The 21,699-nt window shown below is 38.5% G+C and overlaps 1 protein-coding gene and 1 non-coding gene across 2 annotated transcripts in view; both read right to left on the reverse strand.

Annotated features, from left to right (window-relative positions):
* Positions 1-3,858: 3,858 nt before the first annotated feature.
* trnak-cuu (transfer RNA lysine (anticodon CUU)) lies at positions 3,859-3,931 on the reverse strand. Its single transcript has one exon. It is a non-coding gene; the product is annotated as a tRNA-Lys (tRNA).
* Positions 3,932-6,632: 2,701 nt separating this feature from the next.
* Positions 6,633-21,699, reverse strand: part of LOC127950373 (F-box/LRR-repeat protein 7) — a gene marked incomplete at its 5' end in the record, with an annotated part of 28,276 nt that continues 13,209 nt past the window's right edge. The window contains 2 exon segments of the mRNA XM_052547377.1: positions 6,633-8,212; positions 11,939-12,544. Coding sequence (XP_052403337.1) covers positions 7,476-8,212; positions 11,939-12,544 — 1,343 coding nt within the window.

Genomic DNA, 21,699 nt, shown 5'->3' on the forward strand with positions numbered 1-21,699 from the left:
TAATTATGGTTTATGTAGGTCGGGCCAATATTAATGCATTTCACTGATGAATTTTAAGAACCTTTTTTTGTATTTACGTACAATACACTTTTTTTTTTTTTTTTTACTACTACTTTTCATTTGACTCCATTCATCCATTCCCTTGTTCTGGCATCGTCTGCCACTGTCTTTGACCAAGTGAGTCTGGTTCCCCTCCAGCTGCATCTCTTATCAGCGTGACACACAAACCCAGCCGTCAGTCTGGACCGCGTCTGTGCCCTGAGTCCTGGCTGCTGCCTGCACATAGACGCTCTACTGAGAGACGGTAAAGAATCAACATCCAAACCCTAGCCAATGCTGCCATCGACACAAAGGCAAGTTTACTTTTTGCTGTATTCTTCAAAACAACCACGGTAGTAAAATAGCTTTCTAAATCACAGATGAAGTTCTTCAACAGTGTCTGCTGTGAGAGACGTGGTCTGATGTCCTAGCGGCTCTTCGAGGACTGGAACAGCAGGTGTCTGTTGCTGTGGTGCCATGCTGAGCAGTAAAGGTCACTTTTGATGGAACCGGGCGCAAAAATATTGCATTTACCCTTCACAGTCACGAACACAGGGGCGGCCTATAGAAATCTAAAGATAGAAGCACAGATCACAGGGTCCCAATAAATATAACTGGCTGGACACCATCCTAATCTTAAACCAAACGTCCCCATCTCCCCATCCAGAGAAGGACTCATTCATTTACATGTGTTACATACTGTACCTGCCCAAAACCCTAGATTAGCATGACAAAAGAGGCACTCCAACCCCCTCTCGAGAGATTAGAAACTTAACTCGTGGATCCTGCAGCAGTCATTTGGCCTGTGAGGGAGGACAATGCAGGAGGTGGTGGGGCTGTAATGTGTGGCACTGTGTCCTGCTGTTCTCCATTTTGCCATGCTGACTAATGACCTTCCCCCCTCCCCCAGCCCTCGCCTCCTCCTCCTCCTCCTGCTTCCGCCCCTCCCCCTGTGCCCTCTCACGCGATCCCCCATCCTCCGCGCTCCTCTCAGGGGTGGAGTCCAGTGGCCTGCACCGCCAGAGAGGCGTCCATCACAGGTCTTTAGATTAGCCACAACCACGCCGCTCAGGACAAAAGAACCCCCCCCCCCCCACCCGTCCCGATGGCTAATGGAGGAGGGGATGGACACGGAGAATAAGTTCACGGCTCTGCACTGATGCTACGGTCCTTCTCAGCAGATCGAGTGTGTATCTGACTGGGGCACATCTCGGTTTCAGATAAACACGCTTGGGATGACAAGCAGTGAAGCCTGACAAGATAAAAGAAGTCATAAAAGCAAAGGGATATTTAAAAAGCACAGAATGGCTAAAGCTTCCATAATATGTTGATATAAATGTAGATGTCTAGAGTAATCTCATTTCTTCTGTGAGAGAATTCATTCATACAATTTTATCTAGGCAAAGAGACTATTTCTAATCATTTGATACCCTTTAAGTTTAGGCGAAGTGTTTTGGTTAAATTAATTTAACCATTAATACATATGTTGACTGTTAAAATGAACCACTCGCTGCTTTCAGGAAGTGTTGACAAGGTAGACCACACAGAAGGCAAGGCTCACAAGATAAAAATCACATTTAGCTTCGAAAACTGATCAATCACACTAAACATGTTAACAAGTGTCCAAATTTGCCAGACTTGTGCTGTGAGTTAATATGCATTTATATCTTTACTATAATATTTGTTGTTTTTCCTTGCTAGCAAATCTGAATGGAGCAAGTCTTCTATTTTTATTTGGGTTGATGGTCGAGCAAAAATGTCTGAAAACACACTTTAGGTCTTTAGATGAAAGAGCAACAGGAAGCACATGGTCGGTCAGATTTACAGTCGTTGTTGGAGGGACCTCTGCTGGAAATTAAATGTGGTGCATACATATGGACCATATCTTTCATACGGGACATTTCTGTTCAGATCTCATGATTTTGTAACTTGCGAAAAGCAAGACAAGGTGTATGGTGAGTGTTGTAAGCACTTTCATTATCTATTGTAGCATCTGTGCTAAAGAGGTTATTATTATTCTAAAGAGGTAAAATGCCTCCACAAATATTATATTTTTTTGTTGAATAGTAGTGTAAAAATGTGTCAATTTTATTTAATGGCTTTGCTTTAAAATTAAGAATTCTAACAATTACACAGTATAGTACAATAATTACGTTAATAGTTTTTCTTAATTTAGCTTACTCACCCTAATGTCATTCAAACATGAAGTGAAGTGAAGTGACATTCAGCCAAGTATGGTGACCCATACTCAGAATTTGTGCTCTGCATTTAACCCATCCGAAATGCACACACACAGAGCAGTGAACACACGCACGCACACTGTGAGCACACACCCGGAGCAGTGGGCAGCCATTTATGCTGCGGCGCCCGGGGAGCAGTTGGGGGTTCGATGCCTTGCTCAAGGGCACCTAAGTCGTGGTATTGAAGGTGGAGAGAGAACTGTACATGCACTCCCCCCACCCACAATTCCGTCCGGCCCGAGACTAGAACCCACAACCCTTCGATTGGGAGTCCAACCCTCTAACCATTAGGCCACGACTTCCATGAATTAGCCAATTACATGGAAAATGACATTAGGATATGAATCACTTCTATATCCTAAATCAACCTGAATCAATTCCTAAATGTCTAAATCTGTGCTTCATTTGAATGGTTTGAGGTTTATATCAGTGCCTTTGTTCAGATCATCTCTGTTCTCTAGCATGTAGTAACCAATGTTGTTACTGGCTATTGTCAGTGGACATTTTGGTGGGTTGTCAGTTTGGGCCTGACAATTTTCCCATAACCTTTATTTTTGAAATACATTTCAGCACTGTTATTAAATAATATTGTAATTAAATAATAATAACATTGCAATTAAATAATAACAGATAACTATAGTTTTACAAACTGTTTTCAGCCAGTGATAAATAAATTTATAATCTCTCAACCTCCCTCAGTGGCCCTGACACTTTCCCCCCAGCAGACTGTATGACATTCATATTCATTATTATATAGCTCATGATAACTGCTTGATCTCCAGCACACCCTCTTCCACCCTGAGTCTTTAGGTGCTCTGTGCCACTTACTTTTTCACTGACACAGATTTGGCCAGGCATGCATGACTGATAGTTTAACAGCATCTAGTTAAACATATGTGGCCTACTTTTCCATGTAATTGGCTTGTTTATCTTTGTCTTCCTTTTAGTTTTCAAATTAAGTAGAGCAAAACCCAAGGACTGGAACAGCAGGTGTCTGTTGCAAGACCCAAACCTAGATTATTGTGTCTTGTTCACAGCCAGAAAGAGTCCAGGGTAATATCCTCACAAACAAACCTTCCTGCTCATATATATATATATATATATATATATATATATATATATACAAATTTCTTACTGGTAAAAACTAGGGTTGTCAACAGAACAAATTAATGAATGAATGGATGAATGCAATACATTTTTCAAAATTCAAACATGTTTAAGTCCAAAATCTGTTATTAGAGAGAAACTATTTAAAGCCTGACCATATGTGCATGTTTATAAGAACTGTTCCCCGTTGGTTGAAAAAGGTTAATACAATTACAAATCTTGTCCTGTTTTTAAATTATAATGTTAATAAATCTTTTGTTAATATTATCTGATTATATAACATTACTATTATCCTATAGATTTTCTAGGCCAGTAAACGCTGGAGGGATGCAGGAAATCCTACCCCCTGTTGCTATATGTCCGATGTCTCTATATTTATTAATGGATATTATTACTCCATATAGATTTGGTGAAGATTGTGAATAGTAACTAAATTGAGATGCAACTCTCGGTGAAGTGAAAAAAACTAGCGCGCCCAACGTGGGGCTCGAACCCACGACCCTGAGATTAAGAGTCTCATGCTCTACCGACTGAGCTAGCCGGGCTGGTGATAGAGTTCGAGTAAGATATAGTAAGACTGTGTGTCACACAAACAAATCAGGTTTATGACTCGAATGAGAATGACTCGCACTAAAACAGCAACGATATTAAATATTCAACCAGTTATCATACTATGTTTTTTTCATAATATATACATTTTCTGTGAATTTAACAGGTCAACACAACAGGTGGCGCCCAAACCTCACACCAGTAACGTTAACGTTAAATGTCTAACTTAGTTTCCTTTGTCTGATCTAGTATGTCGACTTTTGTAATTTATCTCTGTGTAGTTTCCTGGACGTCCAATCTGCATTTCCATAAACGTTACCGTATAACACGACAGACCATCGAATTAAAAATTGTTTGTTTTTATTAATCCAAACAAAACTGCAATTTAATGTTATTAATGTGAACGTGGCGTGTGCATATGTTTACGACATTCACTGCAGTCGAACATTTCTTTGAAGTTTTTGATGATACAGTAAATGGTTCTTTCAGGTGCAATATTTTTTCTTGCATATGAGGCCATTTTGATGCAAAGCGATGATGACTGCAAGTGTTTCTTTGGAGGCAACCATTGCTAACAAGATAGCATTCAGTCTCCTCTTACATGCTAATTAGTATGATAGTGATTTCGTCTGACCAGTTCTCATTCACACTTTCACATGTGCTGCTGATATTAAAGTTAGCGGCTCATTTTGTGTCAGGATCAAAATTGTGTGTGTGTGTGTGTGTATGTGTGTGTGTGAAAATGTACTTTTTTTTTTTTTAACAATGACGTTTTTAGCAATTATTTAAAAAATATCTGATCGCTCTACACAATAATCTGAAAACAATGTGAATGAACACCAACAGGTTAAGCTGAAAACTTTGCAAAGCACAAAATTTATGTTACTATAAAACTTTTGGACACAACTGAACAAATGAGAAGTACAGTTTTTTTTTTCTGACAGGACAGCAACTTGTGCCTGGTTTCATAAAGCAACTTCATAGAGCATCTCGGGCCAGGGCTGGGATAGGGCCTACATTTGAGTCTTGTGCAGGGCTCTATGAAGAATATAACCTTCACCAGTGCAGAGAATTTTATTAACATCAGTTATTAAAAGAGACACCATTGTTGTTTTTAAGGTGTTCATAATAACTATTTGTGTTAGTCAAAGTAATACTGTTTACTTTTTAACACAATTTCAAACGTTCAAGTTCCACTGTCACGATGCAGGGGACTACACATCTTAACTATACCACGTGGATGAAACTCCCAATATGAATATAAAAATTAGATGAAATATATAATGATCAACTAAAAACAACAACAAAAACAACCTGATATTCTTTGATTCTCGGGCCTGTACCATGAAGCTGGATTTGCTGGCTGGCCAGGTACATTTGAGGTTAGTTTGCACCAATCCTGGGTTTTAGGTACCACGTAAGTGGCTTGGCATTGCCACAGTAACTTACACTCCACGGCTGCTCCGGGGCAGGTCATGTTCTGGGTTAGAGATCTCAAACTGAAGTTGGACCAATCAGATGTAAGAGAAGTGACATGTCTGACACAATCACTCCAGTTTATCTTAAATTAAAGGCCAATAATGCTAAAAAAATAAATAAGTAAATAGAATAGTCTGGCTTTAATGATAATTACTGAGTCATGTTATGATTTATATAATTCTTGTAATTCATATTATTATTATCTTTTACACACAAAATTTTTAGTTTAACAGTTATTATAAATCGTTTATTTTAAATAAATATTAATGTATACCGATCATGTAATATTAATAAGCCGTAGTATCAAAAGATAGCACATTTAAAAAATAACAAAATCTGACCTTACATGTTGGGGTTTCTGTCACTATATATTTTCAAATGTATAAACTAAGTTAGCAGTTTCACTTGTGACTGCACTGATATAGCAAGATCATTATTTTATTTTTTCTCTTTCGTGTTTCACATGATGTTTAAATTTGTCATATTCTTCAATCTCTTAACCTTTAGTTTTGAATCTCGCTTGGTCTCTCGCAAGATGTAAATCAAACATGCTTTGTGTTGCAAGGCTCATGATTGGCTGTTCGCCAGTGATGTCACACATGCATGTGCATGCGCTCCACAAACTCAGGATCAAAGCCTGAGTCGACAAAGTTGATGATCAGCATCATGGTACCAACAAAGCAGGATTGGAGAGGTTTGGTTTTGTCAACTCAAAACTAATCCTGTAACTCAGAATATGTTCAGCTACATCATGGTACAGGCCCCAGGGTTATCTTTTATCCCCAACCACTAAATATTCTGCAACCCACATACTATATTAATATAGTATGACAATATAACATTTTATGTATATATAAAATGCTATTTTATTTTGACTAATATATCTTATTTACAGAAAGAAAAACAACTAATCAAAAGCATCATGCAGTACTTCCCTGGTTCTTTAGGGGGCTGCAGCCCACAGGTTGACAACCACTGTAAGTGCATATTTTGCTGTGTTTTTGTGTATGTTTGTGTGTGTGTGTGTGTTTTTTATTCCTATCCGTCAAATTGTCATACCAGGGCTTACTGCACATGTGCACATCAATACTGTGCACATCAATACTGTGTCCCAATACTGTGTCTCACACAGAAACACAATAATTACTGTATTTGCATTAATGTAAGGGGTTAGTATACGGCTGGGGCAGGTGTAGATGTTAATAAAACACAATCTAATAGGTAGAAAAATGTATTTATTTGTTGGTTTCCGGTCTTAGCTGTATCCCTTCTAGCCACAATTGCAAATAACACATCATTACTGTATTTGCATTACTGTGAGGGGTAGGTGTAGGTGTTAATAAACCATAAATTGAAATGAAGCATTTTTGCTGTCAAATTGTTCTACCTACTGTTTTAACTGGAGGTAGCTAAATCTGTCAGGGTTGCACAAATTCGTCAGAGCACTGGTTAATGCAGGTTCGCTAATTAAAAGCAGACATTAGGGTTTTGTTTAATATGGCTTTGACCTCTTTATTCCACTGTGGTCTTCCATTTGTTAAACACCTGAAAAAGCCTTATTGACCATTACAAAGGTGAACGTCACAGCAAAATGGCACTGTTTGGTAATATTTCTGAGCAATGAAACCAAGATAGAAACTAAGATATTACAAGGCTTACATGATGTAACAAAGCAAAACTTTCATAACAGAGATATCAAATGTAAACAACAATAACAAACAAACAAACTGTGGACTGCTGTAAAATATGTCTAGTTTCATTTCTGGTTAACGTCACATCATGTAATCCTCTACACACCAACAAATTGCATTCATGATGAAATTTGCATGTTACACATATACAATCTGACATAGACAAGAAGAGTAATCAAAAATATGTAAGTGAATAAAAATATAAATAAATGGATTAAAAAAAAGTTAAGATTTCTCCCAACCATGCAAATTAAATACAGAGGTGCAGCAGTGCAAGTCTCCGCTGTGTTGTCTAGCAGAGACGTCACCGGCCCGGGTCAAAACAGATTATCTTCTCAAATCCGTCCACACAATCTCATGCGTGCAGCTCTCAGAAAAAGGCTGGATTGGTGTGTTCAATGACGCAGCATTTACAGTGACGCTTGACAAAGCGCAGCGCCTCCAGTGGCACGTCACAGTCCTGTACATTCAGCAGCTGAAGGTCGAAGCAGTTGGCTGCCACCACCTGCAGCCCGCGGCCCGTGATGCTCTCGCACGACTTCAGACTCAGTCTCTTCAGGTTGAACGAGTTTAGTGCAAGTTGCTCCAGGCCGGCGTCCGACACAAGTGGGCACTTCCCGATGTCCAGGGACTTGAGCTTGAGGCAGTTCTTGGCAAGGTGCTCGACGCCGTGGTCTGTCAGCCCCTCGCAGCCACGAGCGTTCAGGTAACGCAGTCTGTTGCAGTATTTAGCTATGTAGCGCACGCCTACATCTGTGATGCGGCCGCAGTGCGCTATGCTGAGGTAGCGCAGGCGGCCCTCTAGTTTGGCAATCTCCCGCAGGCCAAAGTCACTGATGAAGCGGCAGTCGCTGACGCTGAGCTCCCGCACGGACGGGCAGTAGATGACTAAGAAGCGCAGGCCCTCGTCGGTCAGGCGCACACAGCGCCGCAGGTAGAGGTGGGTGAGCTGAGTGCAGTGGGCAGCAATGGTGTGCAGGCCTTCGTCTTCCAGAGCAAAACAGTCAGTCATGTCAAGATAGCGGATGGAGATCTGCTGCCCATGAAGAGGGGAGAGTTTAAAGGACACGTCCCTTGTCAGGCTGATGCAGGTCACCTTAGAGCACCCTGTAGAATATAAAGACAGAATGAAAGAAAATCATTAACAGAACAAAACGTCACCTGCACCGTTTAAACTGCACACACAAATTATGTACAATACAGAATATGATTTGAAAAATTGACCAAAACGTTGTATTTAAAGATAAAGTGTATAGTTGCTATACTTCTAGCACCAAAAAATTAAATAGCACAAATAATGCTAAATATCAAATGTATTTTTATACGATTAATATATAGTTACTATATATTATATTATTTATTAGTAACCTAATTTACTTAAGGTAGGTCTGTCTACAATGTTTCATGGATTACTCTTTAGCAATTATATTATAATAAATGTTAATATAGATTTAAAACATCATTAATTATTTTGAAGGAGTGGCAGAGCCCAGCAACATTGAAGTACAGATAAGTGTTCTCTGCGTATGTGTGTGTGTGAGTTAGCCCTAGGAGGAAACCGTCTTTTGCCATCACCCTGATGTCCAGGGTATCAGATATACATCTCTGGAGAGACCTATTGCGTCTGACCTCTGATATCTGTCGCCTGAATAATCACTAGAAGATATGCTAAGTGCTTACGTCCATATGTGGATATTGTCTAAGTCTATCTGGCTTTTAGAACCAGTCAGAACGCAATTAGCAACCTCTGTTAAGTGTATAATTATTGAGATTATTGAGATTGTGATTTGGTGTGTTTTTGTTAAATGTGAGCCAAAATCATCACAATAAAAGAACGCAAGATTTAAACTACTTCAGTCTGTGTGCACTGAACTTATTAAATACACGAGTTTCACAACTTTTTCATGACATTCTAATTCATTGAGAAGCACTTGTAAATTAGTTGATATCTCTTTGCATACTTTCCCATTCAGGCACTAATAGAGATTTCAAAAAAAAAAAAAAAAAAAAAAAAAAAATATATATATATATATATATATATATATATATATATATAAATCAATGATATAAAAAATATTACAAAATATATTTAACGTATTTAAAAAATATGTAGCCCCCCCCCCCCCAATAATGTTTTATTTTTATTTTTATTATATAATATTTAAATCTACTTGAAGTATGGAAGTATGCTCTCATAAGGACATAAAATTATACATATATTTTTTTTAGTTTTTTCTTATGTCTTATTTGAGAACCAAACTCTTTTTTTTCCTTCTAATTGTCTTTGCATATTAAGTTGACACAAGAGAAAGTATTTTACCAAAAATGACACATTTCAGCTTTAAACTGAGTCTCTGAAGAAAAATTATAGGGACTGTTTTGCCCATTATGAAAAAGAAAAGGCCCAAAACATTTCTTCAGGACCATGTGTATGTGATCATTTTTATTCCCAAAAGACTGAAGATTTTTTCATGCTGTCAGGTGCACATGAAAGAAATACCAAATGTTTGCTTTTAGATGTTTTAACAGAAATCGCAGAAGAAAGTCTTGATGTGAAACACCTCATCCGAGAAATGTCTGTACTCTGCTGTCTGGTCTTCACCTCTGTCATCTGATTCAACACAAGCCCTTACAGTAGAACTAAAGCTGAAAGTTATTGCAGAATATCTGAAGAACGGGAAAATGGCTGTGGAGGGTTTGATCTAAACCTTGTAGAGACATCTGAAATGAGTTATATCAGGAGGGATGGGGGATGGGATCGCCCCACGTCTCCTTTAGGAGAATGCAGCGCTCCAATCTAACGGCAGAGGGACCCCAGCCGGACCCCTGCACTCACACAGGAAAAACAACATGCTCCAACAGGAAGTGTAGTGCAGGAAGTTGGAAATAAAACACCAGGGAAGGGACTTGAGGACATGAGGAGAAGGTTTATTATTTTCTGACATATTTATTCACTAAGTCCTAAATCGTAAGCTTCAATATGGTCATCTGTGAAATATAATGCTTCCCAACGAAAACTGAAAAGAAAAACGGATAAAAGTTGTCAGGAAAAGCCATTATAAACTTGAACAGAGAAAGCTATATAAATATACTACACTATAATATATAAAGGGCAAGTGGACAAATATTTATATAAAAGCTATTTAGAGTTATATGCACATTAATTAGTCTACCTTTATAGCAATTAATTATATAGAAAAGACAGCTGATCATTGATTGTCTAAATTAGGGTAGCAGATTTTCCCTAAGCACCATAAAGTCAGAGGTCCTGGTTCTGCTTGGGCTTATGTTTCTTTTGGGAAGGATAGAGAACACAGACAGAATGCCAGAGCTATTAATACCTTTTCCAGCTTTTCCAAGAGGAAGTCCTGGACATTTCAGAATAATCTCTGTGAGAAAAAAAAAGACTCGACTGTCTTCTGCGCTGGACAACAAAGCAGGTGAAGCACAGGCTGTTTGGCTCTGAGTCAGGAAGTCATTTATACAGCTGAATAAAATTCCTTCTGTGTTTTCGGAGAGTTTGAAGACCAACACAGCTACATTACTGACATGTTTTGTTGAGAATGTCAAATTGAATATAATTGTGTTAGTGCAGACTCAAATACTTCATTATTTCAGCTTTTTATGCCAAATGTTAAACCGGTGGTCCTCAACTGGGTCACAGGTCTGTTCTGGTAGTGAACTGCTGGGGAAAATGCAAATGGAGATGAATGCAAATTATAAAATTCATCTATATTTTCTCATCCTTGAAAACATGAACAAATCCATGTCTAATTCAGTGTGGTGGTGTTCTTTGTTATTAATTGTGAAATATACTAGCAATTTCTGAGTGAAATTTTTTAGTGGTCACAAGGTAAAAGAAACAACCCAGTCTATATTAAATCCAGGTTCACTTGCAATGAAGATAAATAGAGTCTGTGCCAACCACAATTTGATATGTGCAGTGAATTATTGGCTGCCGAGACCATAAGACCACTGAAATTCAAGAGACTTTCAGAAACCAAAATTGGGCAGTTTTCCTGTTCAGACAAGATCAAGAATCATTTGCTAACTTTTGGGCCTATAAGCAGCTCATATTGTGTCATGTAGATACAAACATTTTGTACAATAAACAAATCTGGTGCTATTTTGGGACATCGCTTTATGTCTAACATGTAATCTGGGTTCTGAAGCAAAACCAGTTGAAATAATTGAAGATTAAATTGTGTACAGAAACCATTACATTATAAATAAATGGTTATAAATAAGTGGTATACACAGGCCCAAATAGGAAATAAAATAGTTATTAAATAAACATGTGTCCTATTCTGTGTCCTAGTCGATGCAATTTTGGAACAAAATCAATCAAATCTGTATGTGTCTGAAAATATATTTAGACGTAACCTCCTTTGTAATCATTAAAATTTTCATAAGTAACTGCCATTTAATTACGCATTTTTCTCAGTAACTGAAACAGATTACAAAGACATTTATTTTGTAATTTAATTACATAATTCCTTTACATGTAACATATTATCAACACAGATTATTTCTAATAATTAAGTTGTCTTATCACTATTATCATGACTTTTACACTGTGTCCTAACCAAGCCAAATGTAATGATCACAATGTCTTTCATGTGAATATAACTATTTTGATGGTGGCTTCCTTTCTGTTTTGTAGCTGGTAAACCCCTCCCACTGAAAAATCTCATTGGTCCAAAATCCTACTACAACTTAGATAATCGTTCTGATTGGCTGAAACTGAGGTATTGTGTTCAGAGTGGGCAGCGATTGTTTAAAACAGATAAATACTAATATTATAACCAAACATTATCACCAAAGATGAATTACCTGAAACATCCAAGTGTTCCAGGTTGGGGCAGCGTGACACCACCTCAAACACGGCTTCATTGGACACGTTGTAACAGCTGGCCACCTCTAAGCGACGCAGTTCTGGGCAGCACTGTGCCACCGTGTACAGTCCTCGATCGGTTAACCTCCGACAGCCACTGACCACCACCGTCTCCAGGGTGAGACACACATTGGGGGTGTCCTGGCACAGTCTGCGAGTGAGAACCCTAAGCGCACGGTCCACATGTAGCACGTCTCCAGTCAAACGAATAGTCCTCCATAAGTGCGGGTCCCAGGCCAAGTTGTACCAGCGGCGGCAAACACGGGCACACCGACACAGCTGGTTGGTGGGCAAATGGGTGAAGATCTGCAGAAAAGCATGGTCAGGAAGGATGTCGATGGGCGCCCCCTGCTGGTCCCTCGGCTGTCGCAGACTCCTTTGCGGATGGGTGAGAGAAGTGGGCGGCGTGTGGACCATGGCGATGGTTTCCGTGCCGAACGTGGAGGAAGACGTGGAGGAGCCATTAAGCACGCCTGGAGATGAACGAGGCTGCAAAATCAGAGCCGGACTTGGCGTACTCAGTGTTCGCATGCTAAGGTCCGAGTCTGGGAAAAGGGGAAATAGAAAAACAGACAGGAAAGGAATAGAGAGAAAGACAAGAACACACTATGATATTGCACTCAAATCATTCTGAGAACATCATTATGTAACACAGACAAGTTGTTGAAATAATGTAAACAAATCGTGGTCTTTCCTTTCCAAATCATTTCCTCGGTTAATTCATTGTCTATCTTCACAAGCGATGGCCTTGGCTCCATTCCGCAATGATGACTGAGGTAGAAAGTGTTTCATAGCTTTAAGAAAAAGGATTCTGGCAGGCTTGTTGAGATCTAGCGTGTACACACGGCCTGCAAAAACCATATTCGCATACTAATCTCCCTGTGAATTTCCTCCTGGTCCCATCCATGCCTAATATCACTGAATCCCCACATATAATGTATCAGGCATTATTTAGTCCTTCCCGAACCATTAGGGCAGTAATGACTGGATGAGGATCAAAGTTTTTATTATTCCATTTGATTAAACTGCAAGCTGCTTAAACCGCAATATGTATTGTTCAGCAGAACTCAAGCCATAAGTCTGTTATTTCCATTAATTTATGGGCATGATGACCCCATTGTTCCCTTTGACAGATGTTTTAGTCTCCTACAGTTTCACAGTGTGCTGTGTTGAGTAATGGGAAACAGCAGCGCGTGATCATATCCCATATATGAAGGATATGCTTCCATAGATGAGAATATGAGAGCCAACAAGCTGGCACGCTGTGAAGATCACATCTCCATAACATCACGAGGTGTTGATCAACAAAGAAAAAGGGAAATTTCAGTTCTGATTAAATATTAGGAAAAAAGTGCGACTCCATTGCCAAGTCATATGAACAACCCATCTAACAAAAATATGTTCCAATAACGTTTCACTAACGTTCATGTTATGAATAAGTTATGAATAACCACATTCCTGAATGTTTTTCAAAACATTCAAAATGTAACGCATATATATATATATATATATATATATATATATATATATATATATATATATATATATATATATATATATATAATTATTTTTTGTATGTGAATTTTAAGAGAATATTCCTTTTTCTATTTTTTGTAAACATTATGGGAAAGTTACTTTTTAATGTTCTCTAAATAATCTGAAACAAGTAGTAAGGTTTAAAAATGTTAGGTTAATGTTAACTAAAACATTTAAGGAAAAAACAACATCCCTTAACGTTTTAAGAAAATTATTAAATACCAGATCATTTTAAATGACTGTTCTATTTAATTACTGGAATAATTTTTGCACATAGTTTTGAGAAAACCTTGCCAGAATGTTACACAGAGTGGGAACCAGCTAATCTCATGGTCAGTTTTAAACTGTGTGTGATTGATTCATTACAAAGATGCAACTCATTACAATCATTCGTTCAGGATCTGGACTATATTTTGCACTTCATGTTTCTCATTTCCTAAAAAGAACCGCTATTTAAAGTCATTTGTTCTGGAATCGCACAATACTGACAATGTTGAATGTAAATTACAAAACAAAAACATAAATGTAATTAATTTGGGAATCAGACTACACCGGTCCTGCTCTTTATTTTACACTCTAGATTAAGTAGTGGTGTTTTAGTATTTCAGTACATATCAGTATTATCAGCATAAAAATGCATGACATTTCACTTTGGTATTTAAAAAAAAAAGAGATTTTCTTTAGGACCAGTTAAAAAAGTAAATACGAAATCCTCTAAGAAAAAAAAAAAAACAGTCAAGACAAAACCCCCATTAAACTCAAAGTGCCAGAAGGGAATATAGAGAGTGAGACATTTAGCTTGGATTGAATGGCTACAGTCACCACATTCACAAACTTAGTACTCTGAGCAGCCAAAGTCCCTTAATGTTATGGGGAGCCACTACAGTTGGCAGAAGAAGCAGAAGCCAATTACGTTTTAATGTCACCACTAGAGACAAAGAATTGGAAATGGCCTTGCAGGCTGGCGCTGGGCCCTGACTCACACGCTAGATTACTGCCCTCACTACCAGCATGAGGAGACGCGATTCCTTCGCATAGCTAATACAAAACATCAGCCTCTAATTGAACAAAATGTAGGAGGAGTTGTGCTGGCCATTTTTAAAGCAGTAATTGCAACCCTGCTGGAAAATCCAGCTTAAACCAGTAGCTGATTTGACATGGTTTAATTTATGGTCATTCGCTGGTTGATCAGCTAAAGTATTAGATTGCCGAACTTGACCTGAACTTTACTGCTGTCCTATCAGTTGAAGACTGAAAGTGAACATGCTTCTATTTAGCATTTTTTTTATTAATTTTTTCACATTACAAATAATATCAGGGAGATCATTTTTGAAGTGAAAACAGTACGTTTCAGATTTCCGTTTGTTTGGATGATGACAGCACTCACAAAACCTGATGATCAAGTTCTCCAGCATTTTGGGAATAATCCAATGATCATCAGGAACATTTGACCATCCGTGCATTCATTCGGTGTCACTATGATGCTTGACATAAATGTGTGAAATTAATAATAGAGAGCATGTCTGAAAATTGTTCGTGAAGAAACATCTTGCTCAATTCATCTTGCTAAATAGAAGTGTAAAGTTGCTTATTGCCAGAATTCAAAGGGAGGCTTAAAGAAAAGTTCCTGAGTTAACAGTTTATACACTCAAATTCATACATTTTTTTTCTTCGACAGATTGAATAAACAGTAAAGCAGCAGCTGCAATCAGGGTGCCAGTGTCTGTTTCACACATCCATAATACTGCATTACTCAAGCACACAATGGGATTTCAGCAGCTTAAAGCTCTGCGGACTGAGGGCTGGAGAGTGTGTGCACTGATTCTAAAGTGTGTTAGTCTGCTAAAAACAGGATTTATAATCTACTAATCCTCCATTAGTTTAAAAATCAATGGTTCATCTGTGAAACCTCGACACCTATCCAATGACCAAAAACATATGAAGAAACCTGCTTCTGGTGCTTCACTTTCAGACTCTTACGATCCTTCTTGAATATATATATATATATATATATACCATTTGGTCTTAAAGAATCCACGAGTTTCTAGAACTCTCTTTTAGCCTCCAAGTTTTATTTGCTCCAGTTATTTTCTTCTAAATCCCCCAAAACTTCTGGTTTAAAAGAGTAACTTTGCCAAATTTAACCCAAAACCACATATAATGCCACAGGAGCCATAATTACCTCAAGCCACGAATTGTATCTCATTATTGCATTTATTTTAAGACTGTTCCATGCCTGTTCTGGTTGCAATCTAATGAAAATGAGGTGAAAACATGAAACTTGAAGCTAAACTAATACGTCATTAATGTCAATAAACAACTTAAACTGTTTTTCCTATAACTCATTGGAAGTTGAACGTTAAAAAATGTGAAATGCCTCTGTGCCATTTGTTCGAGTTGTTTAGGGGGTTGCCTCTTTCCTCTTTTTAGCAGAGGTGAAGTCCATGATTAGTGCATAATAGACCGTGGATTGGTATTCAAGGCAGGTGTAATGAGGGTCTCAGACATAAAACTACTCCAGAGACAAGATTCCAACTAGCCTTTTATCCACTGACAAACACCTGGTCCGACAAAAGTAACAAAAAAAATATACAGGCACAAACAAAGCCTTCAGTGTTTCAAAGAAAAAAAGAAACCCTGTTTATATAGGCCTGTTTTAAATCAAGTTTGCATCTGAAGAAACCCAGTTTACCTTTCCAGCATTTCTTTCAAATCTTGAATAAAAAATACCGGGGAGCTGGAAGAACACTGTGTGACAATTGACACCTCACATTGTGCAGCAACAGCTAAGTTCTGTTTACGCTGGACGCAACAAGCGACCGTTGGAAATCATTTGAACTTTGTGTCAGTACATCATAAATTGAATGAGTTATTAGTTTACTGCTGTGGATTTGTCGTGTCGTGCTGCAACACATCCAATGTAAACAGCATCATTGATTTTAATGGGATTTATTGTATTTTGTTGCGTTGAGCTGCACTGAGCCACTCGCATCCGGGGTTTTTTTTGGGTGGAGGGGACTAACCCTTTAAAGGATAATCAAAAAACAACAACAACCCAATTTAAACAGGACTGTATTAAATTTGAGAGGCCACAAACAAAAACAATTGTTAAGCCCCCCGTCTCTGTTACGGGCCCTAATAAAGAATCTGAATCATCAGGAATCCAAGTTTCAGCTGCAGCATTCGAATAACACAAGTAATCTCCAAACACAGCATTTTTGGGACCCGTTCAACAAAACTCTGCCAAAGCTCTACCATAAACCATGCAACTGATTTCCCCAAAAGATTGAGAGCAAATGTTCAATATCAGGTTGAGCTCTGCAGTCTTTTCATAGCCCGGCATTGAGATAGGTGTAGACCTCTAAACACACAGACCAAAACAATGACAGATGAGAATGTGAGAAATGCCATTTTGCCCCGTAGCTCACTTAAGCAAAGCCTGCTGTGAACTCTCAGACTCGTCACTCCTCCAGCTGTTCAGCATCCCATCACTCACTGACCTCTGAACAATGTCAAGCGGGAATGTTTTCCTGCACACCTCTATAATCCGAGACGGCGCTGCTCATGTGGCCCGAACAAGCATTGTTAATAGCAGAGCTGTCAGTTCTGGGATTGATTAGTTGTTCCTGTTACAAAAGCTTCCTGCTGTTGAACTTTAAGACCTTTATTCATACATACTTCATAGTCTGCTTCTGAATAATCACATCTGATCACAAGGATATGCTATGTTCTCACAGAACGAACTCTTTCTGAAAACACCAAAAGGAAAAACAGCCAGAAACAGAGCGGTTGGAGGGAATCACTCTTACAAATTTAACAACAAAAGTCTTGTTTCATCTTAGGAGCGTTCCAGGGGTAATTGCCTGCAAATATGCATAATGCAGATTGGTGCTTATCTTAAGACAGGACCCTTTAACCATAATCTCGGTCCAAATCTTCACCCTTTTGAAGGATGAAAATGAGATGTTTGGAGTTAGGGCCAGCTTCTATGTTTTGAGCAGACTCCAAAGGGTCTGGAGTGGAGGTGAACAGGAGGTCAGCCCCACTCGCTCCTGTTGTTTACACATGCACAGATGACTGCACAGCTCCACACAGGCCACTATCAGGGGAAACACCTCTAGCCAGAACCAAAAATTTGTCTCTGGCAGTTGCGTTCAACACGCAGTGCAGGTTTCAGATCTGCAAACACCACATCAATCAAAGTTGCAAATATGTTGTTATATAATCCATCTACATTACACTGAAAACCCCCAAAACTATTTTCTTTCTTCCCCCTTTCTTGCAAAAAGGCTACCAGCTGACTATGTGAGGGGAGCAACAGCAATTTCTCCACCCAGTTTAAAACATCATATGATCTGTCCACTTCAGTTTTATTTTATTTTATTTTGTTCTTATTGGTGAGAAAAGCCCCAATCCAAGTACATTTCATAGCAATACTGTCATCGCTCCTATGTAAAGTGTGTGTGTGTTTTAATAATGAATGTCTGGATGTAGTAAAATCATGCTTGTTTAATTTATATACAGTTACAAGGAGGAGTGTGTCCTATTCAATATTGAATTAAGGATATCTTTTAATTTTCCGATTTCTGCTTTCGAATTGCTGTAGCAAACAGGATGCAAATTAAAATTTAACAAAAGATTCAGAAAAGTTTAAAAATGTTTATAGGTCTTATATAGACCATACAATATATGATACAATATGTCAATATTAAAATGTTATATAAAAAATAATATAATTTGAATATATACAATTATATTTGGTGTCAACTGAGCCTCTGCTTTTGAACAACAACAACAAAATTCTACTGTAGCTTCATACAATCTTTTTTTAAGTTTCATGAAAAAAAAAAAAACTTTTTGAACAAAAAGCTTAAGAAACTGCGTTTTTGTAAAAGACTCCGTCTGGATCAGATTCAGAACGAAGATCATAACATAGAACATAACATAGAAGCTTGCACGGTCCTATATCACTTCATGGATCGACATTTCATTCTGTAACGATAAGCAGTTTTGATTTATATAATGATTCATGTTTTATGATCGCATTTTTTTACATATGCATCTGCTTAAATATGCGATCACCTGTTTCTGCTCCTTCTCTGCCATGTTTCGACTCATACATTCAATACTCTTTCAGAAGATGCGGAATAGCGCCTCCAACCGTACACCAGTGAAAACACGGAAAGCCAGAAAATTCCGCCAATATCATGGAAAGAGTTATTCATATTCAATAAAATACCTTCCAAATTCACCAAAATTCCAAGTAATGAACTGAAATGAATCCAATATTGTTCACTCTCTCTACTGAGGGCCTTTACCATGCTACTCTCAGAATGGAGCTCCTTGAAGAGAAAACACAGATGGTCGAATATAAAAAAGCTTCTCAAATAATGCATATTCTTGCAGTTCAGGTTCATGACCTCAGGTCTCCAATCTCACCATTGTTTTAGTTAAAAGAAACAAAATGTGATGTCTTCAGATGTGTCTCTTCCACTTTGACACCAAGCGTGACCTCTGGCAGCAGACAGTAACCCGATCTCACATCACAACCCCAGGAACTTGTAACATTGTGGTATCAGGCACCAGAGATTGTTGCTGCTGGACTTTGATTTAACAAAACTTGCTTTCTTAAGTGTCAGAACTATTAAGCTCAAACGTCACGCCAAGAAATAAAATAATCATAAATGTATAAGTACTAGGGTACATGACAGCAGAGAGTGTCCTTTCCTTCTGCAGCTGCAGCATTTGAGTCGTTCAGAGGTTGTTGACAGACCTGGCACTCCTGCGCTTGGCTCATCTGTCAGTCTAACCACAGTTCCTGACAGACGCTGGTCCTGCGTAAGTCTCAGCTGTGCCCCTTCCAGCTTCCAGAGGGGCATCTTGTTTTGATTAAAATGCCTTCGGAGCTTCTCATGCGAGAATCTGGGGCTCTGCAGTGTTTGTGCATTTAAGAGCAGCTGTGCTCATGCACTACCAGTGAGCATGTGGACTAATCACTCACATTATCCCTCTTTATTCTGAAACTTACTTGTATATTAATAAGCAATTTATATGTGACCCAGCTTGTTAACAAAATTTGCACAGTTCAAAAATAGTTTTAAAGTCACCATCTTAAACAGTCTCAGGTATCAAAGTGTTAGGTACAGAAAAACCTTTTCAGTTCCGGCATCAGCATACAATTTGCATTTTGTTTGTTTATTTTATTCCGTGCATTTATTCATAACAGTATACCGAGGAGTCAAATCTCCACATTGCTTTTATGTTTTCACTCTCTAATTATCATATTAAAAAGAAGTGAAGTAACCGTGTCACCATAAATATTGTTCTAGAAATATTCCTCCTTATGGGTCCAGGATTCATCTTATTTAATCAAAAACATCATAAAGGAAATATTCAAACATCTGGTGTTCAAACCAGGGCTTTGCCACAGTAAAGGAGGCGAAGGGAAGGCATTTCATGTTCCTAACCAGTCTGCCCTGTTCTCATTCGCTCCCCTCCCCAGTTTGGAGAGGCTGGCTGGTGATGCATAAAGCAGAGAGGATCTGGAGAAACAGTCTGAAGCCTGATCACCCTCGTCCTGGCCTGGGCCCCCTTACACAAATTAACCACATGTACACTCTGCCTGCACACAAATTTCTACATTAGCAGATGACGTCCAGAGAAAATTAAATACAAGAAACTGTGTGCAAACAAAGACAATGAAAGATTTTTGATGAAGTTTCTACACAAACAGATCTTTAAATGGATCTTTCGGGAGAGGATTAACAGATTAGGTAGAATCTAAGAAACGAGTCATACTGAATTGTGATTGGCTGGCCCACTAAGCAACCAAATCTCACAGAGGCTGTCAGATGCCAGACTGAACGCGAACGATCCCTCTGCCTTATACATGAAAAGCAGCCAAAGCATTTGGCCTCAAAGCTCATTATTCACAGATTCTTATTAGTGCCACGCTGATCTAATCTCCAAAACCTAAAATAGCTAATCTGCTGACTGGGCCGCACATTTCGTGGCTAAATGGAAACATACTGTTAATCCAGAAAAAGCCTGGAGTACTTCTACAGAGTTCCTGTCGGTCTGGATGAAATATTACAAGTTATCTGTCTTCCACCGACCCATTCCATACATATAGAAAGGGATGTTTTTTTTCCTTAAAGGGGTCATCGGATGCCCATTTTCCTTAAGTTGATATGATTCTTTAGGGTCTTAATGAAAATTCATAACATAGTTTTGGTTAAAACTTCTCAATGGTAGTGTGAAACAGCACTGTTTGTACCTTGTCAAAAACAGCTATTTTCAGAGCAAGTAGTTTTTTTGCATGCCCCTTTAAATGCAAATGAGCTCTGCTGTCCCCCCCCCCCCCCCCCTTTCCAAGACGCTCTCTGAGAGATGGTCAACTTTAACCCCATTCATCATGAAACTTGCTAACTAGCACGTTATTAGGAACGCCGATTTGCAAAGATTTATTCAAAAACCTTATACTCACTTTTCTGTAGGTGAAGCTGGATCACGAATGATTCGCATAAACATAGAAGCATTTAGTTAGATTAGGGGCGCATTTTCTTCAAAAACAAATGTAATCCACTGCATCTTCAGTGGCTCAGATGTCGGGAGTAAATTATGACTGCTATGTTCATTATTACATCCAACAACAAAACACCTCAGTTGCTTAGGAGATATTCTGGTCTACATATGCTTTGGCATCGAAACAATGGTGGACTGATGACAGCTCACTCAGGGTGGGTCTAACTACCGTGGGAGGGCATGGGTCTGTGTGATGTCACACTGACAGGCATCTGAGAACTGCTTGATTTGAGAAAGGAGAAATTATTTAACGAGATAAAAAAAAAAAAAACACTGGATGGATCTTTATCATTATAGGGTGGTTGTGTACACACTCTGCCAAAACATATTTCAGTTCAAACAACTTGAAAAAGTGCATGTCACATCTGATGACCCCTTTAAAACTGCCCTTACCTAAAATAGCTCTAAATAGATTCATCCAACCAAAGATTTAAATTCTGTCACTCAACCTCGGTTCGTTTAAAACCTGTATGTCTTTCTTCTGTGGAACTTTGTATGACTTTCTTCTGTGGAACGTTAAAGAAAATAATTTGACGAATCTCTCAAGGTTTTATTTTGGTAATGGTAACAAAAACCATTC

This window comes from Carassius gibelio, chromosome B2 (genome assembly GCF_023724105.1).
Source record: "Carassius gibelio isolate Cgi1373 ecotype wild population from Czech Republic chromosome B2, carGib1.2-hapl.c, whole genome shotgun sequence".
Classification (NCBI taxonomy): domain Eukaryota; kingdom Metazoa; phylum Chordata; class Actinopteri; order Cypriniformes; family Cyprinidae; genus Carassius; species Carassius gibelio.